This window comes from Eumetopias jubatus, unplaced genomic scaffold (assembly GCF_037043125.1).
Source record: "Eumetopias jubatus isolate StellerSeaLion01/CBP00866 unplaced genomic scaffold, mEumJub1_p1.0 scaffold_4, whole genome shotgun sequence".
Taxonomy (NCBI): Eukaryota; Metazoa; Chordata; class Mammalia; order Carnivora; family Otariidae; genus Eumetopias; species Eumetopias jubatus.
This window is the reverse complement of record NW_028274810.1, coordinates 82,152,782-82,171,115: the sequence shown is the minus strand read 5'-3', so window position 1 is coordinate 82,171,115 and position 18,334 is coordinate 82,152,782. Positions and strand designations below refer to the sequence as shown.

General features: G+C 47.7%; 1 protein-coding gene across 8 annotated transcripts in view; it reads left to right on the top strand.

Annotated features, from left to right (window-relative positions):
* The window catches only part of AZIN2 (antizyme inhibitor 2), a 44,090-nt gene extending 26,727 nt beyond the window's left edge, over positions 1-17,363 (top strand). For 2 of the 8 annotated variants that reach the window (XM_028113775.2, XM_028113773.2), the window contains 3 exons: positions 7,785-7,999; positions 10,598-10,732; positions 13,029-13,485. In XM_028113775.2, the coding sequence (XP_027969576.2) occupies positions 7,785-7,999; positions 10,598-10,732; positions 13,029-13,323 (645 nt within the window). In that variant the 3' untranslated portion in view covers positions 13,324-13,485. Of the gene's footprint in view, positions 1-7,784; positions 8,000-10,597; positions 11,084-13,028; positions 13,486-14,326; positions 14,456-16,421 lie in introns of those variants that run through there. The other 6 variants (XM_028113770.2, XM_028113772.2, XM_028113771.2 and 3 more) reach the window with 6 other exon arrangements.
* Positions 17,364-18,334: the final 971 nt, after the last annotated feature.

Sequence of the window (18,334 nt, the reverse complement as noted above, 5' to 3'; positions counted from 1 at the left end):
GGGAAATTTTAATATAAAGAATTGTCAACTTTAAAGGTGGTTAATTGCAAAAGCAATTACTACTGCTGGTAAGGGAGAGTGAACAAGGAAGCAACTTAGAGGAGAGCTCCTCCCTCCAAGGCTGAGGTTGAAACCTTTGAAGAAAGGCTGTGACCGTCACAGAGACATGCAGCCTGCCAGTGGCAAAGTAACTTGTCAGAGGGTGCCCAGCACAACTGGACCATAGGGGCAGCCTCCTGCTGAGTGGAAGAGAAGCTTGCTGGAGGGTGTGGGCCAAGGCTGAACTGGACCACTGAGGTGAAGGCTACCAGACCCTCATATGCTGAACCATAGAAGCCACACAGGAAACAGCACACTGGAAGAGGGCAAGTCTCTTCTTCCTAATATGTCTTTCTAGCAACTTCTGTTGACAAAGCCTAACATAGAGCTACCTGGCAAAGAAGGAATGTCTATAGGGTTCAGCTCCAGTACCACAAAGCAAGACAAAGAAGCGTGGACTGGGACTGAGAGGCAAATAGTTAATAACTGGCAGAGAGTCAACAGAATGGGAGAGAGGAAGACCTGTCTTCAGATTTAGGAAATCCAACAAATCCCACACTTAGACAACACATTAGTGAAACTGAACACCAAAGACAAAGAGAAGATCTTAAAACTAGTGAGACTAATGAGACAGATAGAAGACTACCTGTAGAAGAATGACAGACTTAGAGCTTTTCTCCCATAACAATGGAAGGTAGGAGATACTGGAATAACATCTTTAATATATCAATCTAGAATTTTGTATCCAGCAAAATGTTTTTCAAGAATGAGTATGAAATGTAGGCATTTTCAGACAAGCAAATACTGAGAGACAGAGCTTCCTTAACAGAAAATCCAAAGGATATATTTCAGGCATAAGGAAAATGATTCCAGAGGGATGGTCTGTGTTGCAAGAAGGAAGAGTGACCAAAGATAGCTAAATATGTGGGTACATCCAAAGGATCATTGACTGTCACCACCACCACCACCAATAACATTTAATTCATGGGGGTTAAAAACAATTTTCAGGGGCATCTGGGTGACTCATTCGGTGAAGCATCTGCCTTCAGCTCAGGTCATGATCCTGGGGTCCTGGTATGGAGCCCCACATCAGGCTCCTTGCTCAGCAGGAAGCCTGCTTCTCCCTCTCCCTCTGCCTCTGCCACTCCCCCAGCTTGTGCTCCCTTTCTCTCTCTCTCCCTCTCTCTGTCAAATAAATAAAATCTTTAAAAAAAGTTTTCAATTATGATTAGGCTCAGCTGTGAGTAGCAGATCCCAAATACATGACTTGAACAAGATATCGAGGCTTATTTCACTCTTATGTAAATGTCTGGATACAGGCAATTCTGAGCTGATATAGTGGTTTAAAGTCATGTGGAACCACATTGCTTCCAGTTGTACCTAGCAAGATGAGTCAGCCTCGTTTTGCTAGGTACAACACGAAGTGCCAGCCATTATAGGAAGGAAGGAAGAGGTGAAGCCCATATGCCAGTTGTCTTTTAAGGAAACTTCCTGAAAGTAGCTACATAATACTTAAGTTCTTATCCCATAGCCCTTGGGCTAAGAGCTTAGTCCCACGGCCATAACTACCTGCAAGGAAAGTTACCACACATGGTCTTTATTCTAGGTGGTCATGTGCCTAGCAAAAATGGAGGGTTGGAATTGCTGGGGTAGGCAATTAGCAGCCTCTGCCACAAATAAAATCAACTAAAACACTGGACAACAACAGAATATAAATTGGGAGGTAAAGGAACCAAGCTGGTGTTCTAAGTTTTTTAACTGAGAGGAAGATATTAATTTTAGACTTTAAGTTAGGCATGCATGTTAAAATGTAAATGTTTAGAGTAACCATAAGATAATAAATATAGATAATGTAATGGATAATAGATTATATGTAATAGAAATATGTATCTATATAAGTAGATAATATAATTGCCAACATTGAAGGTAATTAAAATGGTTTATTTTAGATACCAGCATAAAAAAATAGACAAAGAACATAGTCTAAAGCACAGGAAAAACCCATATATATCTAGAAACTTGATTTTCAACAGGGCTTGCAAAGCAGATCACTGGAGATTGTTTAATATATGATCCTGGGACACCTGACTGTCCACATGCAAAAAATGAAGTTGAATCCCTATCTCAATGCACATGTGAATATAAATCCCAGACATACATATAGGAGAATATCTGTTTGACCTTGAAACAGGGAATAACAGTAAAGAATCTCTTACAAATCAAAAAAGGAAAAGACTGATGTCTGTCTACATTAAAATGAAGAGCCTCTGTTCATCTGTTAGCAAAAGGAAAGAGGCAATCACACCCTGGGAGAAAATATGGAAACACATATACAACTGGATAAGGGATCAGTACATGATTTTATGAAGGATTCTTTTTTTTAAAAAAATATTTTATTTATTTGAGAGAGAGAGAGAGAGAGAGAGCACATTGAAGGAGAGTGAGAGGGAGAAGCAGACTCCCTGCTGAGCAGAGAGCCTAATGTGGGACTCAATCCCAGGGCCCCAAGATCATGACCCGATATGAAGGATTCTTACACAACCATCTTAAGAAAATAAGAAGAGATCATGACCCGATATGAAGGATTCTTACACAACCATCTTAAGAAAATAAGAATAAAAGCAGTAAAAAATAGAAAGCAGTAGAAATACAGACAAAAGACTTTAATAGGCAGTTCACAGAAGAAGAAATCCAAATAGAAAATGAAAAAGTTGGGGTGCCTGGGTGGCTCAGTCATTAAGCATCTGCCTTTGGCTCAGGTCATGCATGATCCCAGCGTCCTGGGATTGAGCCCCACATCAGGCTCCCTGCTCAGCGGGAAGCCTGCTTCTCCTTCTCACACTCCCCCTGCTTGTGTTCCCTCTCTTGCTGTCTCTCCCTCTGTCAAATAAATAAATAAAATCTTAATAAAAAAAAAAGAAAATGAAAAAGTACTCAACCTCACTGGTAATCAGGGAAACATAAATTCAAATGAAAAGGAGACACCATTTTCTACTGACTAGATTAGAAAAAAATTAAAGGCATGACAATATCAAGAGTTGGTGAGGGTATAGAGTAGTTGGATCTCTTAGACACTGACAGGTAGGAGTTGCTATTTCTATTTTGGGAAACAAGTTGGCATTACTCATATAAAGTTAGACATGTGTATACCCTACCTTCCAGCAAGTTCTTAGATATATATTGAAAAGAAACTCTTGGCATGTGTATTTGAGGAGATATATAAGAATGTTCACAGGAGCTATTTTTATAGTATAAAACATTGGAAACAACATTAACATTTGTTGGCAGGGTAATAAATAAATTACGGTGTGTTCCATATAATGAATTCGATGCAGCATATTGTGAATTATGGCTACATATATCAGTTGGATGAATCTTGGGAATGTGGGTTTCAACAACAAAAAAAGCAAGTTGCAGAGATTACATACTCTATAATTTCATTTTACACAAATTTCAAAAGTGTACTAAATATTGTACCAAACAGAGCAGGAGAATAATGAAGACAAAATTCAGGATAATGGGTACCTCTGGAGGGGTTAGGGAAGCAGCATGTCATTGGGGTGGACCACATGGGAGTTTCAAAGATCTTGGAAATTTTATATTTATTTAGCTGGTGGTGGGTACACAGATATTCATTTTATTGTTATTCTTTATATCTTACATGTGGTACAAATATTTTTTGTAGGAATTAAATATTTAACAAAAATTGAGTCTGTCATTATCGCTTATTAGTATTCTTTGATAGGCTCACATTTATTCTTTTATCATGCCACTTCTAACATTCAGAAAAATATCTTGAGGATTTTAATTAGTAGTAGCCTACTTAATCTATTTATTAAATTGGGGAGAATTCTCTTTTTTGCTGTATTACGTTTTTCCAGCTAGGAGAGGTAGAGCTCTTGTATTTTATTTCTCTCATTAAGGTTTTCTTATTTTCTTTGAGTAAGTTATTGTGGCTCAAGGACATCCAAGAATTTAATATAATGCTTTCATTACTATCGTGAATGGAAACATTTCCCTGTGTTTCTGAGCTAAGACAATGGCTTGCATGTTGAGATTCACTGATTTCCCCCCAAAACTACCCCTTCCCTTTGGATTTTCCAGGTAGGCAAACATGTCATCTGCAATATATATTTTTTTCATTTTCTATATATTATACCTTTTTGTTTCTCCCCCCCCCCCAATAGCATGATATATAAAATAGGAATGATAACAGAAAGCTTCAGACTTGGGAGTCAGAAGACATGGGTTGGAGTCCTGACTTTACCATACAGTAGCTGAGTAACTTTAGGCAAGTTAACTTAATCTCTCTGACTTTGTTTCTCCCGTTTCTTCATCTGGAAAATGAAGGGCTGAACTTAATTACCAAGGTTAGTTCTGGTTCTGAAATGAGGCCATTCTCATGTATTTCCATTAAGTTAGAGTTGCCTCTTTATTTTAAATAGTCTCTCTGCATTGCAGGGTTTGACTTTGTTTTGTCTGTAGTTTTAATCAGGAATAGATGCTATAGGCTATTGAATGCCATATTGACATGTACTGGGAAAATTAGATTTGAATTTTAGATTTATATTTTCCATATTATGATGAAGCCAGAGGTCACCTTGCTCATATTGTTCCTGTCTTCCAAAGAGGTAAATTGTCCATATTGTTCCATATAGAGGTAAATCACTGAAGGTGAATCTTTGGCTACGAATGCAGATTTGGTTAGTTACGGTTTCATTTCAGATTTTCCTGTATGTTCACAAGTTAAATTCTGTCCATATGTTTTTGTTCTTTTTTCTTTCCTTTTTGTGTGCTGCCCTGGTTCACTCCATTTTTTTCTTTTTAAAATATTTTTGTGCTCTTTATGTAGAATAGGGATTATTGACTTATTCTTTAAAAAGTTGGGGAATTATTTAAGGACTCCATCAGGGCCAGAAGATATTTTAAATGTTTGACCTTGTTTCTTGTGTGGATCCACTCACTCATTGGGCCTGTTTGAGGAGGGCAGCCAGTTGGTGCAGCTAGGAGGCCCCTTGTCTGGGACCACTCGGGAGTTCTGCTACTAACTACCTCCAGAACCTAGAGCTGGTCACTTCCATCCTCTGACTTTTCTCATCTGTAAAATGGGAACTGCAGCTGCCTCCCAGATGAGGTGTGAGGCAATGGTGGGCATGCTCTGTAAACTCCCTGCCCTCTCTCAGGGAGGGGGCCTGGTAGCAGATTGGGCAGCTTGTATTTTTACAGGGGCTTGTCCATTTCCACTCAGTTTGCACACTCATTAGAAAGAGCTAAGACTTAATAAGCCTGTTGCCACATGCTTTTGGAATATTTATTTTGCAGATTTTTTTTGTTTACTTTTTTCTTAAAGAAGGGGAGGCTTTATTTTCTTTTAAGATTGATTGATTGATTGATCAGAGAGAGAGAGAGCACAAGCAGGGGAAGCTGCAGGCAGGGGGAGAAGCAGGCTCGCCGCTGAGCAAGAAGCCCAATGTGGGGCTCGATCCCAGGACCCGAGCGGAAGGCAGACACTTAACTGACTGAGTCACCCAGGCATCCCAAGGGGTGGGGGTGGGGGGCTTTAAATAGCAAAAGGGTAGCTTTGCATTATTTCCTGTGAAGTTAAAATTTTTTTCCACTGATTTTTATTTATGCCACTAATAAGAAGTAAGAGAACTCTTATTATAATGCAAGGGTGTCTTTTCTTTCTACTTTATTGTGGAAAAACTTTGGAACCTCTTTTCTCAGGATCCTCATGGATTCATTTGTATAGCATTTCCCCCGAAAAGCTTTAAAAGTTAGCTTAATGCTTTTTAAGAAGTGGAGCTAAGGGAAATAATTCAGAGCAACTGAGATTAATTTTATTTATTAACAGAAAGCTCATAAACAAGAACGTTAAGTTATAAGAACAAGGATGTATTTGTCTCCCTTTTCCAGAATATATACTTCCCAGCTCCTAGATTGAAGCCTGGCACATAGTAGGTGCTCAATAAGTATTTGTTGAATGACTCAATTAATGAATATGGATAGCTTTAATATTTTACTTTAATATGTGCATGTTTTTCTTTATTGAGACTAATGGCTTATTAGCTTTTTATCATATACATGAATATTATTTCTGCTTATGCAATCTGTGGCTTTTCTTTCTCAATTTTACTCATCCCTGCTGCTGGCTGTGGTATTGTAACACTTTCTTTTTCCCCTGTTGGTCTTCTCCACTCCCTCCTTCTAGACTCTTTAGATGGCTTCTATTAATCTCTTCTTCCTTTCTTCCTCCCTCCCTCTTTTTTTTTTTCCTTTCTTTCCGTTCTTTCTTCTGGTTCTTTCTCTTTCTATCACTCATGTATTTCCTATTCATTCATTCATTCATTCATTCACTTAAAAGACATTATTCAAAAAAGCACCTACTCTATGCCAGACTGTTAGGCATGGGGGAGACAGGGGTGAACAAGATGGTCATGATCTCTGGGGTCATGGAATTTAGAGTCTGACAGGGAAGACAGGCCTGAGCAGGTACATTTCACAAATACCTAATTATAAATTATGACAAATGCTATGAAGGCTAAGCTTGTTGGGGGGAGCATGGAGCTTTAGGAAAGGCTTTCATGAAGCTGTTGTAGCTGAGATCTAAAGGGAAATTAGGAGTGGTGGGAGTTCCCCTCAGGGAAGAGCAGGGGCGGGGCTGGGTTGGGGGAAGGGAAGCGAGGTTTCTCTGGGAGCCCAGAGCAAAGGGAGTGACTGGAACACAGTAGCACAGTGGGGATGGACAAGGGGACTAAAGGGCACAGGCAGGGTTCCTTCATATCCATCTTTCAGTCGGGACTCCTCCTCTAGGACCTGCCTGGCAGAATCCCACACTGTGACAAATTGCACTGGTTGTCGGCAAATGGTCTGTGTTAGAGATTTCTTTTCTGCATTTTTAAGTCATTTAAGAAAAAAATTTTATGTAATTGGTAGTTGTGTCTTTGGGCAAGTCACATAACCTCTCAGAGCCTCAGTTTTCCTGAAATGGGAGGAATTTTGTCTACCCCATGGGTTCCTCTGTGACCTCTGCCAGGTCACCCTGTGCTTATCTGTTGGAGGCCCATCTTCCTCCCCAGACTGAGAGCCGGGGTGGGGGGTGGGGGGTGGGGGGGGTCTAACTCACCTGTGTACTTCTGGCTCCTATGATGGGGCCTGGCATGGAATGAGAGGGCATCTGGGAGGCCTTCACAGAAGAGGAAGCCCCAGGGCTGGGCCCAGAGGCCAAGCTGGATTTGAGGGAGGGGGAAGGGCTGGAGAGGTGTGGACAGACCCAGGGTCTGGAAAGTGGCAGATAGGCCAGTGAAGACCAAAGCAGAGAGGTAGTAACAATAACAACAATAATGATAGCGCTGTCTTACTGGGCCCTTGTCATGTGCCAGACGCTGGTCTAAATGCCCTACATACACTCGTTTATCCTTTCAGTGACCCTACGAGGTAGGTACTATAGTTATTCCCATTTTACAAACGAGCAAACGGAGGTTCAGAGGGATTAAGTACCTTGCCCAAGGTCACATATCTAGTAAATGTTGGAGCCTGGATTGAAGACCAGGCATTGTGGCTTCAGAATGTACAAGGCAATGAATGTAGAGAAGTGGGAGGGGCTTAAATGCCAGGCTAGAAGGCCCCTCCAGTCTTTATTGTACTGGTTATGGGAGCCATGGAAAGCTTTTGAGGGAGGGAGTGCTAAGGCTGCACTCCGTGTGCCCAGGAAAGCTGAATGTGACTGTGCCTCTCTCCTGCAGAAATCATCCACGGAGCAGCCCCTGTACAGCAGCAGCCTGTGGGGCCCTGTGGCCGATGGCCGTGACCGTGTGGCTGAGGGCCTGTGGCTGCCGCAACTACACGTAGGGGACTGGCTGGTCTTTGAGAACATGGGCGCCTACACCGTGGGCATGGCTTCCCCCCTTGGGGGGACCCAGACCTGCCGAGTCACCTATGCCATGTCCCGGGTGGCCTGGTAAGGGGGCCCTGCTGAGAAGGGAGTGGGGGAGAAGGGAGCAGGCAGGGAACAAGAGAAATCTGAGATTTGAGACTGGTTTCCATGTAATCCAGTTTGACAAGGAGCTCTTGGCTATTGATTCCAAGTGAGGCCTGCGCTTGGCACCTGGCCGTGGCCATGAATGAGACAGAGCTTCCCTTGAGAAGCTCAGCACCCTGTGAGAGACACAGAAGAGCAGACAGTCACTCCTGATAATAGCGGGGGGTGAGGGCGGGCTGTGGAACCTGAGAGCCCAGACTGACCTCCCAGAGGAAGGAAGATGGTAGATGAATGGGAGTTAGCCAGCAAGAGGCAGCACGGGATTCCGGGCAGAAAGAACAGGGAGTGAGCATGCTATCTTCAAGAAACTACCTGAGGTTGGTTGTGGCTAGAGAGGGAGCAGGGCTGGCTCTAGGAAGAGCCTTGAAGGCCAAGTGAAGGGCTCTGAGCAGTGGGAAGCATGGACTGATTTGAAGCAGGGGAGTGACATGGTCTGGTTTGGATTTTAGAAAGACCACTCTGGCTACTGGGGGCAATAAGGGAGGACAAGGGCAGACGTGGATTGAGCTCTGTGGCCTGGGAAAGACTTGCCTGCTGGCTGAGCCTCCTTAGGAAACGCACACAACACTCACCCCGCTTGCCTCACTGGGCCAGTGCTGGGATCCAGTAAGCCAAGAGGGGCACGAGGCAGACAGAAGTCACTTTGGTTGAACCCTCCTGTCTGGCCTTCTGTCAGTCATCTCCTCTCACCTGCACAGAATCGTGCTATCACAAGGACAGAGGTTTGGTCAGTGGTGATGAGCCTCCTCTTGGGGCTGGAGATGCCTGCAGGGGCAGCAGCAGTTGATGGGACTTCTATGCTGGGCCTCAGGAGTGAGTGCAGCCTGTGTTCTGGGGGACATGCTGGGTGTTTGAGCACCCTGCTCCCCAACAATGCTACCAACCCCCAGCCTGATGGGGCTCAGTCTCAAAGTCGCATTTCATTCATCCAGTCAACAGACCTTTGTTGTGGCTACTCCCCGCGGGGGGCACAGGATTGGGCTGATGCAGCCATCGTGACATCAGGGGTGTTGTGACAAGGCCTGAACCAAACTTAAAAAGCCAACTACACAGGCCTCCTTAGACTATCCCTGCTCCATCATAAGCAAATACTGGCAGAGGAGGTGCAGGGAGTCCGTTTATTCATTGCTAGAAACAAAACATTTTGATGTATTAAAATGGCTGTGCCAGAAATTCCCCATTATCAAAGGCGTCCCGCCCAAACGCCCTGCTTTAGAGCCTGGCTCTGGGCCGGGTCCCGGGGGACAAGAGAACCCAAGATGGCGTGGTGACCTTCGCACACAGACTCTGGTGCAGAGAGCAGAAAGGTCACTGGGGAGCGAGGGACAGCGGGGTACGGAGGGGTGGTCAGGGCTAGGAGGTGTTAGCCAGCCGCAGGAAGGCTGACAGGGGTGGTCCAGACTGAAAGAGGTGGGGGTTTGAGTCCCGTTCATTCAGAGAACTGCAAATAGTTGCATCTGGCTGGAGTGGCCTGTGCAGAAGGCTGGATGGAGAAGGACCCTGGAGGCCCAGGTTGGACTTGATCTCGAAGGCAGTGGGAAGTCTGTCATGGATGCTTTTTAAGAAACTGGACCAACCCATTTTGAGAGATAAGGAGATAGACAGAGGGTGCAGGGTGCCTGGCCTGGGGAGCCTCCCGCCGGAAAGAACAGCCTGACCACTGACTTGCTGTTGAAGTGTACACATCAGCAAGGAGGGCGGCCTTCCTGCAGGTGGGAGCCTGGGCTGGGCAGGGCCTGAGAGCAGACGGAAGCTGCTGGTGGCTCAAGCGCAGGAATTCGCCTCCTGGAAAAATGGACCTGGGCCAGAATTGTCTGGAGGAGGCAGGAGCAGAGCAGGGAGACTGTATAGCCCTGGCTAGAGATGGTGGTGGCCCTGGGAATGGAGAGAGGAATAAGGAAGTTCAGGAGCTGGGCTCGGCAGGGATGGACTGGGCACGGGAACAAGATTCCGGACTTGTGGCTGAGCAGCTGGTCAGACGGTGGGGCCATTTATCAACCCGGGTAGGTAGGTTTGTAGGATTTTTGAGGGGGGCAGGAGAGGATTTTTTTTAAAGTCCTAAGCCTGGGATATAAAGACTGTGGCCTTTGGACTGAGAGAGTCGTGTCGAATCCTAGTTCTACCACCTTCTAGGGATGTGACCTTATGCAGGTCACTTCTCTCTCGGCCTCAATTTCCTCATTGGTAAAATGGGGATAATAATGCCCTTACATGGTTTGGGGGAGGACCCAATTAGATGCTGTAAGTAAGGTGCCTGGCACAATGTGTGGCCTGTAGTAAGTACTGAATAAATGTGGGTTCCTTTTCCCTTGTTGTAGGGGGGCCCACAGGGGACAAGAGAGTGGTGGGGGAAGAGGTCAGCAGACCCACCCCTGCTCCTGCCCGAGGCTATGCTCTGGGGCCAGGTGGGAACCGTATATACAGAGCGGGCTGGCTTTTCTGGTGCAGGGGCCTTCAGGAGCCCCTGGCCTGTGGGCCCCATGCCGGCTGCCTCCAGTGCCCCTCTCTCGCCTGCAGGGAAGCACTTCGAGGGCAGCTGCTGCCTGCAGAACAGGAGGAGGATGCTGAGGGCATGTGCAAGCCTCTGTCCTGTGGCTGGGAGATCACGGACACCTTGTGCGTGGGCCCTGTCTTCACCCCGGCGAGCATCATGTGAGCGGACCCCGTTTCCCCCCAGAGAACTCCAGTGGGGCCGCAGAGATGCCTCTGGGAGACGTGGGGAAGGCAGCAAGCAGGGGCACCCTTTGGCCAGGACTCTGGTGCTCACTCTGCTGCCCCCCACGCTCCACCTGTAGTGTTTCTGCCCTGTAAATAGGACCCGTCTTACACTCGCTGTAGTTCAAGTATGCAACATAAATCCTGTCCCTTCCAGCTGTGTCTGCTTCCTCTGCAGCGCAAGGGGCCTGGTCAGCCAGGTGTGGGGGTGTTCTTGGGGTCTCCCTTGGTCTCCTTCCCACCTTTGTAAATATGAAGCAAATAAATATTTAGGGTTTTTTTTTAATACTCCAGTGGAATCTAGCAGTTCAATTCACAAAGCAGCCTGGGCTAGGCCAGGGCCAAGACTTTCCCACCCTACACTGATGGCCCCATGCCCTCTGCTTCAGTCCTGACCCAGCTGCAGTGTGGGCATCTCCCACTGGCACCCAGCTTCTCTGACTCTTCTCTGTCCTCTGCACAGGCCACTATGCCTGGTGTCATGAGGAAGAGTGAGCTGTTAGGGGTTGAGGCAGGGGTCAGAGTTGCCATCCTTCAGCCCTGGAGCTGCAGCTCCCGACTGGTGGGGGGCCTCTATGTGAACCCAACACCCCGCCTAAGGCCTGGCGCAACGTGGGGGCAACTGAGTACCTGACACAGCTTTGGAAATTCATACTAAAGATAAAGAGCAAAGAGGGGTGTCAGAGACGTTCTGAAGAGACCCTGCACCCTTACTGTCCTTGCACGTCTGCAAGGCAGTAAGAGCAATGCAGATATGGGTGATTGGTTTCACTTATTCAGGCAGTAACTGCCAGAGCCGGGCTGGCCACAGAGCACCACCATCTCCAGTGCCAAGGGCCCTGACACTGATGTCCCCTCAACTGGAAGTTCATTGTCACTGCTAGGGTCCCAGGCAATGCACCGGGCGGCCGGGGGCGGGGGGTGAGCTGCTTAGCAAAGGAGATCAGATGTTAGAGTTCCCCCTGCTGCTACAGGGGACCTGAAAGATTTTTTTCTTTTGTAATTAAAAAAAATTGAAATATAAAATTCACAGACCTTAAAACCCACCCTTTCCAAGTACAGAATTCAGGGGTTTTTAGTATATTCACAGAGTCTGCACAGCCATCACTACTGTCCAATCCCAGAACATGTTCATTACCTCGAAGAGGAACCCTGTGCCCATCAGCATTCACGCCTCACTTCCCCCTTCCTCCAGCCCCTGGCAGTCACTGATCTATTGCCCATCCCTGTGGACTGGCCTGTTCTGGACATACTATTATGAATGTTTTTATACCTTCACTTGAGCTTCTCCCTGGGTAAGCCTGGTACGTGGGGGTTTTTTCCCCACACTGCCAAGCAGTCCTCCGACACCAGCTGGGTGTCCCCCAATTCAACTCGATTCTGACACTACCCAGAGATAGCTTCAGATCCCACAGGTTAAGGACTCACTCCTACAAGACCACCCCACTCTCCCCCCACTTCAGACACCGATCTCCAAGTCCAGGTCGTGACCTGTGTTTGGACCAACCAGCTATAGATTGGAGGTTCCAATAACCCCCTTCCTTGGGTTCAGTTAATAGGCTAGAAGGGCTCACGGAACTCAGGGCAACACTTTACTTACTATGTTACTGGTTTATTATGAAAGGATGTAACTCAGGAATAGCCAGAGAAAGAGCTGCAGGGGGCAAGCTCTGCAGAAAGGGTGCAGAGCTCCCGCGCCCCGTAGGCATCTCTCTCCTAGCACTCCCATGTGTTCACCGGCCTGGAAGCTCCCCGAACCCTGTCCTCTGGGCTTTTGTGGAGGCTTCATTACCTAGGCAGGACTGATTAAATCACTGGCATCAGTGACTGAACTCAATCTCCAGCCTCCTCCCCTCCCCAGGGTTTGAGGGTAGGATATAACAAAAGACACCTTTGTCGCTCTTGTCACTTAGGAAATTTTAGGATCCCTGTGCCAGGAATGGGGATGAAAACAAAACACGTCTGTTATTATAAGTCACAATATCATACCTGGTCAGCCAGTTTCAGCATCTCAGCCAATCCTGGGTCCTGCATGTGGCTCTGAGGTCACCTCATGAGGCAACGTGTTCTGAGTGAACTGGGCGCTCGTCAAAAGCAGAGATGCCTTTTCCAGGCTGGGCCTAGTTTGTGGTACTTTGACAATAAACAGGCTGAAAGGTCAGGACCCCAAGAGACTCGGGGACCAAGCAGACAGGGTCACTGTACTGCCCGCTGCTTCTCTACCCACCACCAGGTTTTGCATCTTACCCGTGCCGGGCTCAGCCCTCGAGCGTGAGGCTGTTTCTGAGACTTCTTCCGTTTTGATGCCCGAGCAGATCTGGACCCGCTCATGCTCCTCCTTTGGAGGAGAGGGAAGGAGGGCAAACACAGGTTGTGCTGGAACCGGCCATCTGCTTCCAAAAGCAGCAGATGCACTGCTAAGACCGCTGGCTGCAGGGAGATCCAGGCCTAGCCCGTCGCTGCCTCCTCCGAACGAGGCGGGTTCAGGCAGGTTCGCTGGGGAGATGCTTCTGTGGCTTTTAAAGTGACAGCGGCTGGCACGGAGTTTGAACGGATTCCTCACTGGAGCCTTTCAAATGTTTCATGTTCCATTTGCTGCAAGAGTGTGAAATTTATACTTTTCTGAGAGAAAGATACACACAGAAGTTGCTGTGATTGGCTTGAGAATAATAAACAGTCATTTCAGTTGCTTTTGTTTGTCATTTCTTTTTGTGAAGAGAAGAGTATTAAACAGGTGGAGGATGTGCAGGCCCTCAGGCCTCTCCAGGGAAACCTGACTTGGGTCTCCGGGAGCCCGGCCTGCACAGGCATTTGCCTCCTTTGAGCGCCTCCCTAAGCAGGCCACTGGCAGTGAACGTGCATGCCATGCTGGCTGCCCCGGGGGTCACTTTCCTGTTGGCTTCTGCCAGACTCATCCTGCCCTGGGACACCTAAGGGACACCCTCCTCTCAACACCTCCCCACAACCCATCTGTACCTCCTGAGGCTTCTCCTGTGGGCTCGCTCGCTCGCTCATTCTGGGAGGCTCACGGACCTGCTCCTGCCATTCCTAGACCAAGCCGCCACCCCTCCCGCCCAGGGACTGGCCCCCTCCTGCCCCTCCGCTGTCCACTCTGCTCAGCACTGGAGCCAGTTGCCGCCGCCACTCCCCTTTCATCGAGAGTAACACTTAAAATCCTCATCCAGCTACTTCTCTGATTCCCTCTCCTCCTCCCTTTCTCACTCCTCCGCAGACACACTGGCCCCTCCATTCCTCAAACACTCCCTACATCTGTGAATGCTTAAGCACTACCTAGCAAAAAGGGAGAGACACCTAAGCAGAGACCTGAGAGAGTCCTTCCTTCCCATGCTGGGCCTGCACATGCTGTCCCCACTCTCTGAAATGAACTTCCCGGGTTATCTGTGGGGCTCACTCACTTCTGGTTCTACTCAAATGTTTTCTCCAGGCAAAAGCTTCTCTGGTCAGTCTTTAGAACACAGCACTTTTCCAGTCTTTCTCTCCTCCCTCAACTGGTTTTCTTTTTCTTCACAGTACCTACCAGCACTCGCCACCCTCCATTACATGTTCTTCTGTGCATCATCTGTCAGCGCCTCCAGAATGTGAGCTTGGCAGCAGGAACTTTACTTTTTTCACTGCTAGGTCTTCACTACTCAGAACAAAGTAAGTGCTCAAAAAGCGGATATCAAATGGACAAGTGAACAAACCTAGCATCAGACCTGTCTGAATCTGTTTCCTCCTCTGTAAAATGGAGCTGCTCAATAGATTTCCCTCAGAGGGCTATTGGTATAAAGTACTCAGCTCAGAGCCTGGCACATCATTAGGTGCTAAGTAAGTGATGCTGAGAGGTATTCCTTGAGCATTTACTGTGGTCATGCCCTGTAGCAGACGCTGGTGATGCAGAGATGAGTCCTCAAGGAACTCACAGGGCAGTGGGGTCATAAAGGACCTTGAATGAGAGTAAGGAGTCTGACCTTAATTCTGTAGGCAGTAGGGAGCCCCATATGCTTCTGGAACAGAAACATGACAGGATCTTTTGAGAAGATAATTGGAAGTATATTCCCAAGGGGCAGAAGGAGAAGAGCTGGTGGGCTGGTGGCCGCCAGGGAACCTTATGGAGGTCCCAGGGATACAAGTTGTCATCTCTGTCTATGCCTGTTCTGGAGGGAGACTGTGCCTCTCTGGGTGTCATCCCTCCCTTTGGAAGCTCAGGCCAGCTCATTCAGTTGTAAAGGGACCACAGGGAAGGCCACAGGATGGGACTTCCCTCTCAACACTTTGCTCCATTTTAAATCCTCTTCCTGGTACCTCTGGGATGAGCAGCTAAACTTGTGTAAATTCAACCAGCAAAATTATCCAATACAGCCTCCTAGCAGTCAGAGGGATCATACTGAAACCTGAACCTGATCTTGTCAGTCCTCTGCTGAAAGCCCTTCAGTTGATTCCCACTGTAATGCCACTAAAAGCAAAATTGCCTGAGGCCTCTGCCCACCTCTCCCATCTCATGCCACTCTGCTCTCACCGTGCTCCAGCCTACTGGCCTCTTTTCAGTTCCTCACATTTACAGAGTTCTTTCCTGCTTCCAGGCCTCTGCCCTTGCCGTTCCCTCTGCTGTTCCTGGGCTGACTTATTCCCATTTTAAAGGGTCACCTTAAATGTCACCTTCTTGGGAAGGCCTTTTCTGAATACCATACCAAGTGGCCCCCCCATCTATGTTAGGTGGAGTCACATTTTATAGGAATTCGATCCTTGAAAGCGTTATTTGAGGTAAGAAACACATCAAGAATTATCCCTGAAAATCCTTAGAGCCCCAAACAGCTCCATGATCTCTCTCCCTCACCCCTTCAGGTCTTTGCTTAAATGTCACCTTCTCAGTGAAACCTTCCTGACCACCACTCTTTAAAAGGAACATTCCCACCCCAGCATTTTGTAACCCATTGCTACCCTTACTCTTCCCCCCACCTCAAAGCTCACCATCTGACATACTCTTTATTTGGAATTAAGCTCTTAAAGGCAGAGATTTGTTCACTGCCTGTCCCCAGTGCCTAGACTCTGCTCTATACATAGCTGTCCCATAAATAAAGGCTGAAGGAAGGACTCTCTCAGGTCTCTGCTTAGGTGTCTCTCCCTTTCTGCTACGTAGTGCTTAAGCATTCACAGTATCCCGTATTATCTATCTACCGGTATTAAAGAACTGTTGATCACAAGGTAACTTTTCTCTACATTTGTTAATCTCACAAAGACAGGGAGCTTCCCCTAACTGCCAATGTCACCTGGAGCCTGGGTTTGAGCCTGGTAGAGTAGATGCTTAGTGTATTCTGAATACACTAGGCTTGGAGGGCGAGGTGAGGCAGGCGCGCACCTGGCCCCTTCGGCGCAGCTCCCGAACAGCAGCCTGGACCCCGCAGAGGGCCGACCGCAGACCGGCACGGGCTGGGGGCCCCCGCAGGCCACCTCAGCATACACGCAGGCGGAGTGAGGCCGACACACGGGTGAGCCTTAGCCGGGAAGGCATACAGGGTGCCTCAATAGCTCTTTCTGCTCTTCCACTCAGCTGGGTGAGCTTGGCCTAGGCCTGCCGGATAGATCTGAATTCAGACAAACGACGGACTTTTTTTTTTTTTTTTAGGAAGCGTTATGTCTCGGAAAATACGTGGGATATTCTTACAGAGGGACGTTACTTGTGGAGGGATGACACCGAAATTCAGCTCTACTGAGCGTCCTGCATTGTATTTACTAACGCTGGTAACCTTACTCTGTCTCGGTTTCGCTTTCCCCATCTGTGAAACGGAGATACTTCTGCAAGACCGGCCTCGGGGGCTCCAAAGGCGGAGCAGCTGCCCCCCCGCCCCCGGGCGGTCCCTCTGCTAAGTCGTGCGCGAGCACGCTGGTCTCGGGAGAGTTTCACGCCGAGTGACTACGTGCAAGGAGCTCGGTTTTTCTCACTGAACAAACGAGACCGCCGAGGGCGGAAACCACTCCCTCCGCCACCGCCTCACGGAACCTCAAACGCCGGGCTGCCAGCCGCGGCGGCGCGGATTTCTGGTAGCGTGACGTCCCTTCCGTGCCAGACAGCCTCCTAGGCTTCGAGCCCTGCGCTCTCGCGCTCTCTGCCGGCCCGGAGGAGGAGCTGACCTTACCAAACGGAAGAGAGAGCGGAGTCCATTGGTTGAAAGACCGACGCAGCTACCAGCCTCCACCAATGGAAAACCGAACCTTCGCCGCGGGCGGGGCTCGCACAGGAAAAGGGTCAGCCCGGGACGAAAGCGGCGTGGGAAGGCGGCTACCTGGACTCGGCCGGGCGTGAAAGGCTCGAAGTAACACCGGAAGTGGGTTTGTTTCCACCAGCTACTTCCGCCTCACTTACAAAGTGGGAGGATCCTAGAGGAAAAGGACCCGATTGCTGTGGGGTGCTTGGAAGCTCGTCTCAGGTGTCCTCTCTGCCCACCCATTTCATACCCGGGAGAGACACCTGATGAGTTCACGCGGAAAATCAGGGACTTTGAACGAATTCCTGACCTGGAGGCCAAGCTGTTTTTACGTTTTAAAATAATAAAGAGTACTAACTGTGTGCCTTGCCCTGCCCTTGCCTCTCACTCGTTTTATTTCATTTAATCTGCACAAGCCTGTGAAGTTATTTTGACAGATTCCGACCCCTCACTGCCTGTTTTGGAATCCTGGTTCTGTCATGATTGCCCGTTTCCTGGGGCAAGTTCACATTTTGTGCCACAGTTTCTGTGTGAAATGGAATAATTGTACTTATCACATACCATTGTTCTAAGGATTAAATTAACGAACATTTAAAGCACTTAAAACTGCACCTGACTTGCTAACATAGCAACTGCTTAAATTATTTCCATTTACAAGTTAGGAGACTAAGCCTTCCATAGGAAGTAGCTTGGCTAGAACAGAAGGAAGGCTGGGAAGCATCTTGACCCACTCTGGAGGAACCTCTCAATCGTATCCACCCAGCCCTACGGAAGCCTGCGGGGACCATAATTGCCTTTACAGTAGCATATGTATCTATTTAGTAGGACCCTATACCAAATGGCTGCTCTCTGGGCATTTTAATAACATCCATTAAGATGGTGAAGTTCAATAACTTGTTCTGTACGTCTCCAATTAAGAGGGTGAGGCTCCAAGATCCATCTGCTAAATCCTATCAATATGAAAATCAGCAGAAATGAACTTCTGGGGGCGCCTGGTTGGCTCAATCGGTTAAGGGTCTGCCTTTGGCTCAGGTCATGATCTTGGGTTCCTGGGATCAAGCCCCGCAGTGGGCTCCCTGCTCAGTTGGGAGTCTGCTTCTCCCTCTCCCTCTGTCCCTCCCTCTGCTTGTTCTCTCTCTCTCTCTCTCTCTCTCAAATAAATAAATAAATAAATAAATAAATAAATAAATAAAATCTTAAAAAAAGAAAGAAATGAACTTCTGAACATGTTAAGTTTAAGATCATGTGAGATCTACGAGTGGGAATATTGATGATTAGGTCTGGTAAGTGCTGTTAGTGGAAAGCACAGGGTGCCAAGGGAGGTCTGATTAGG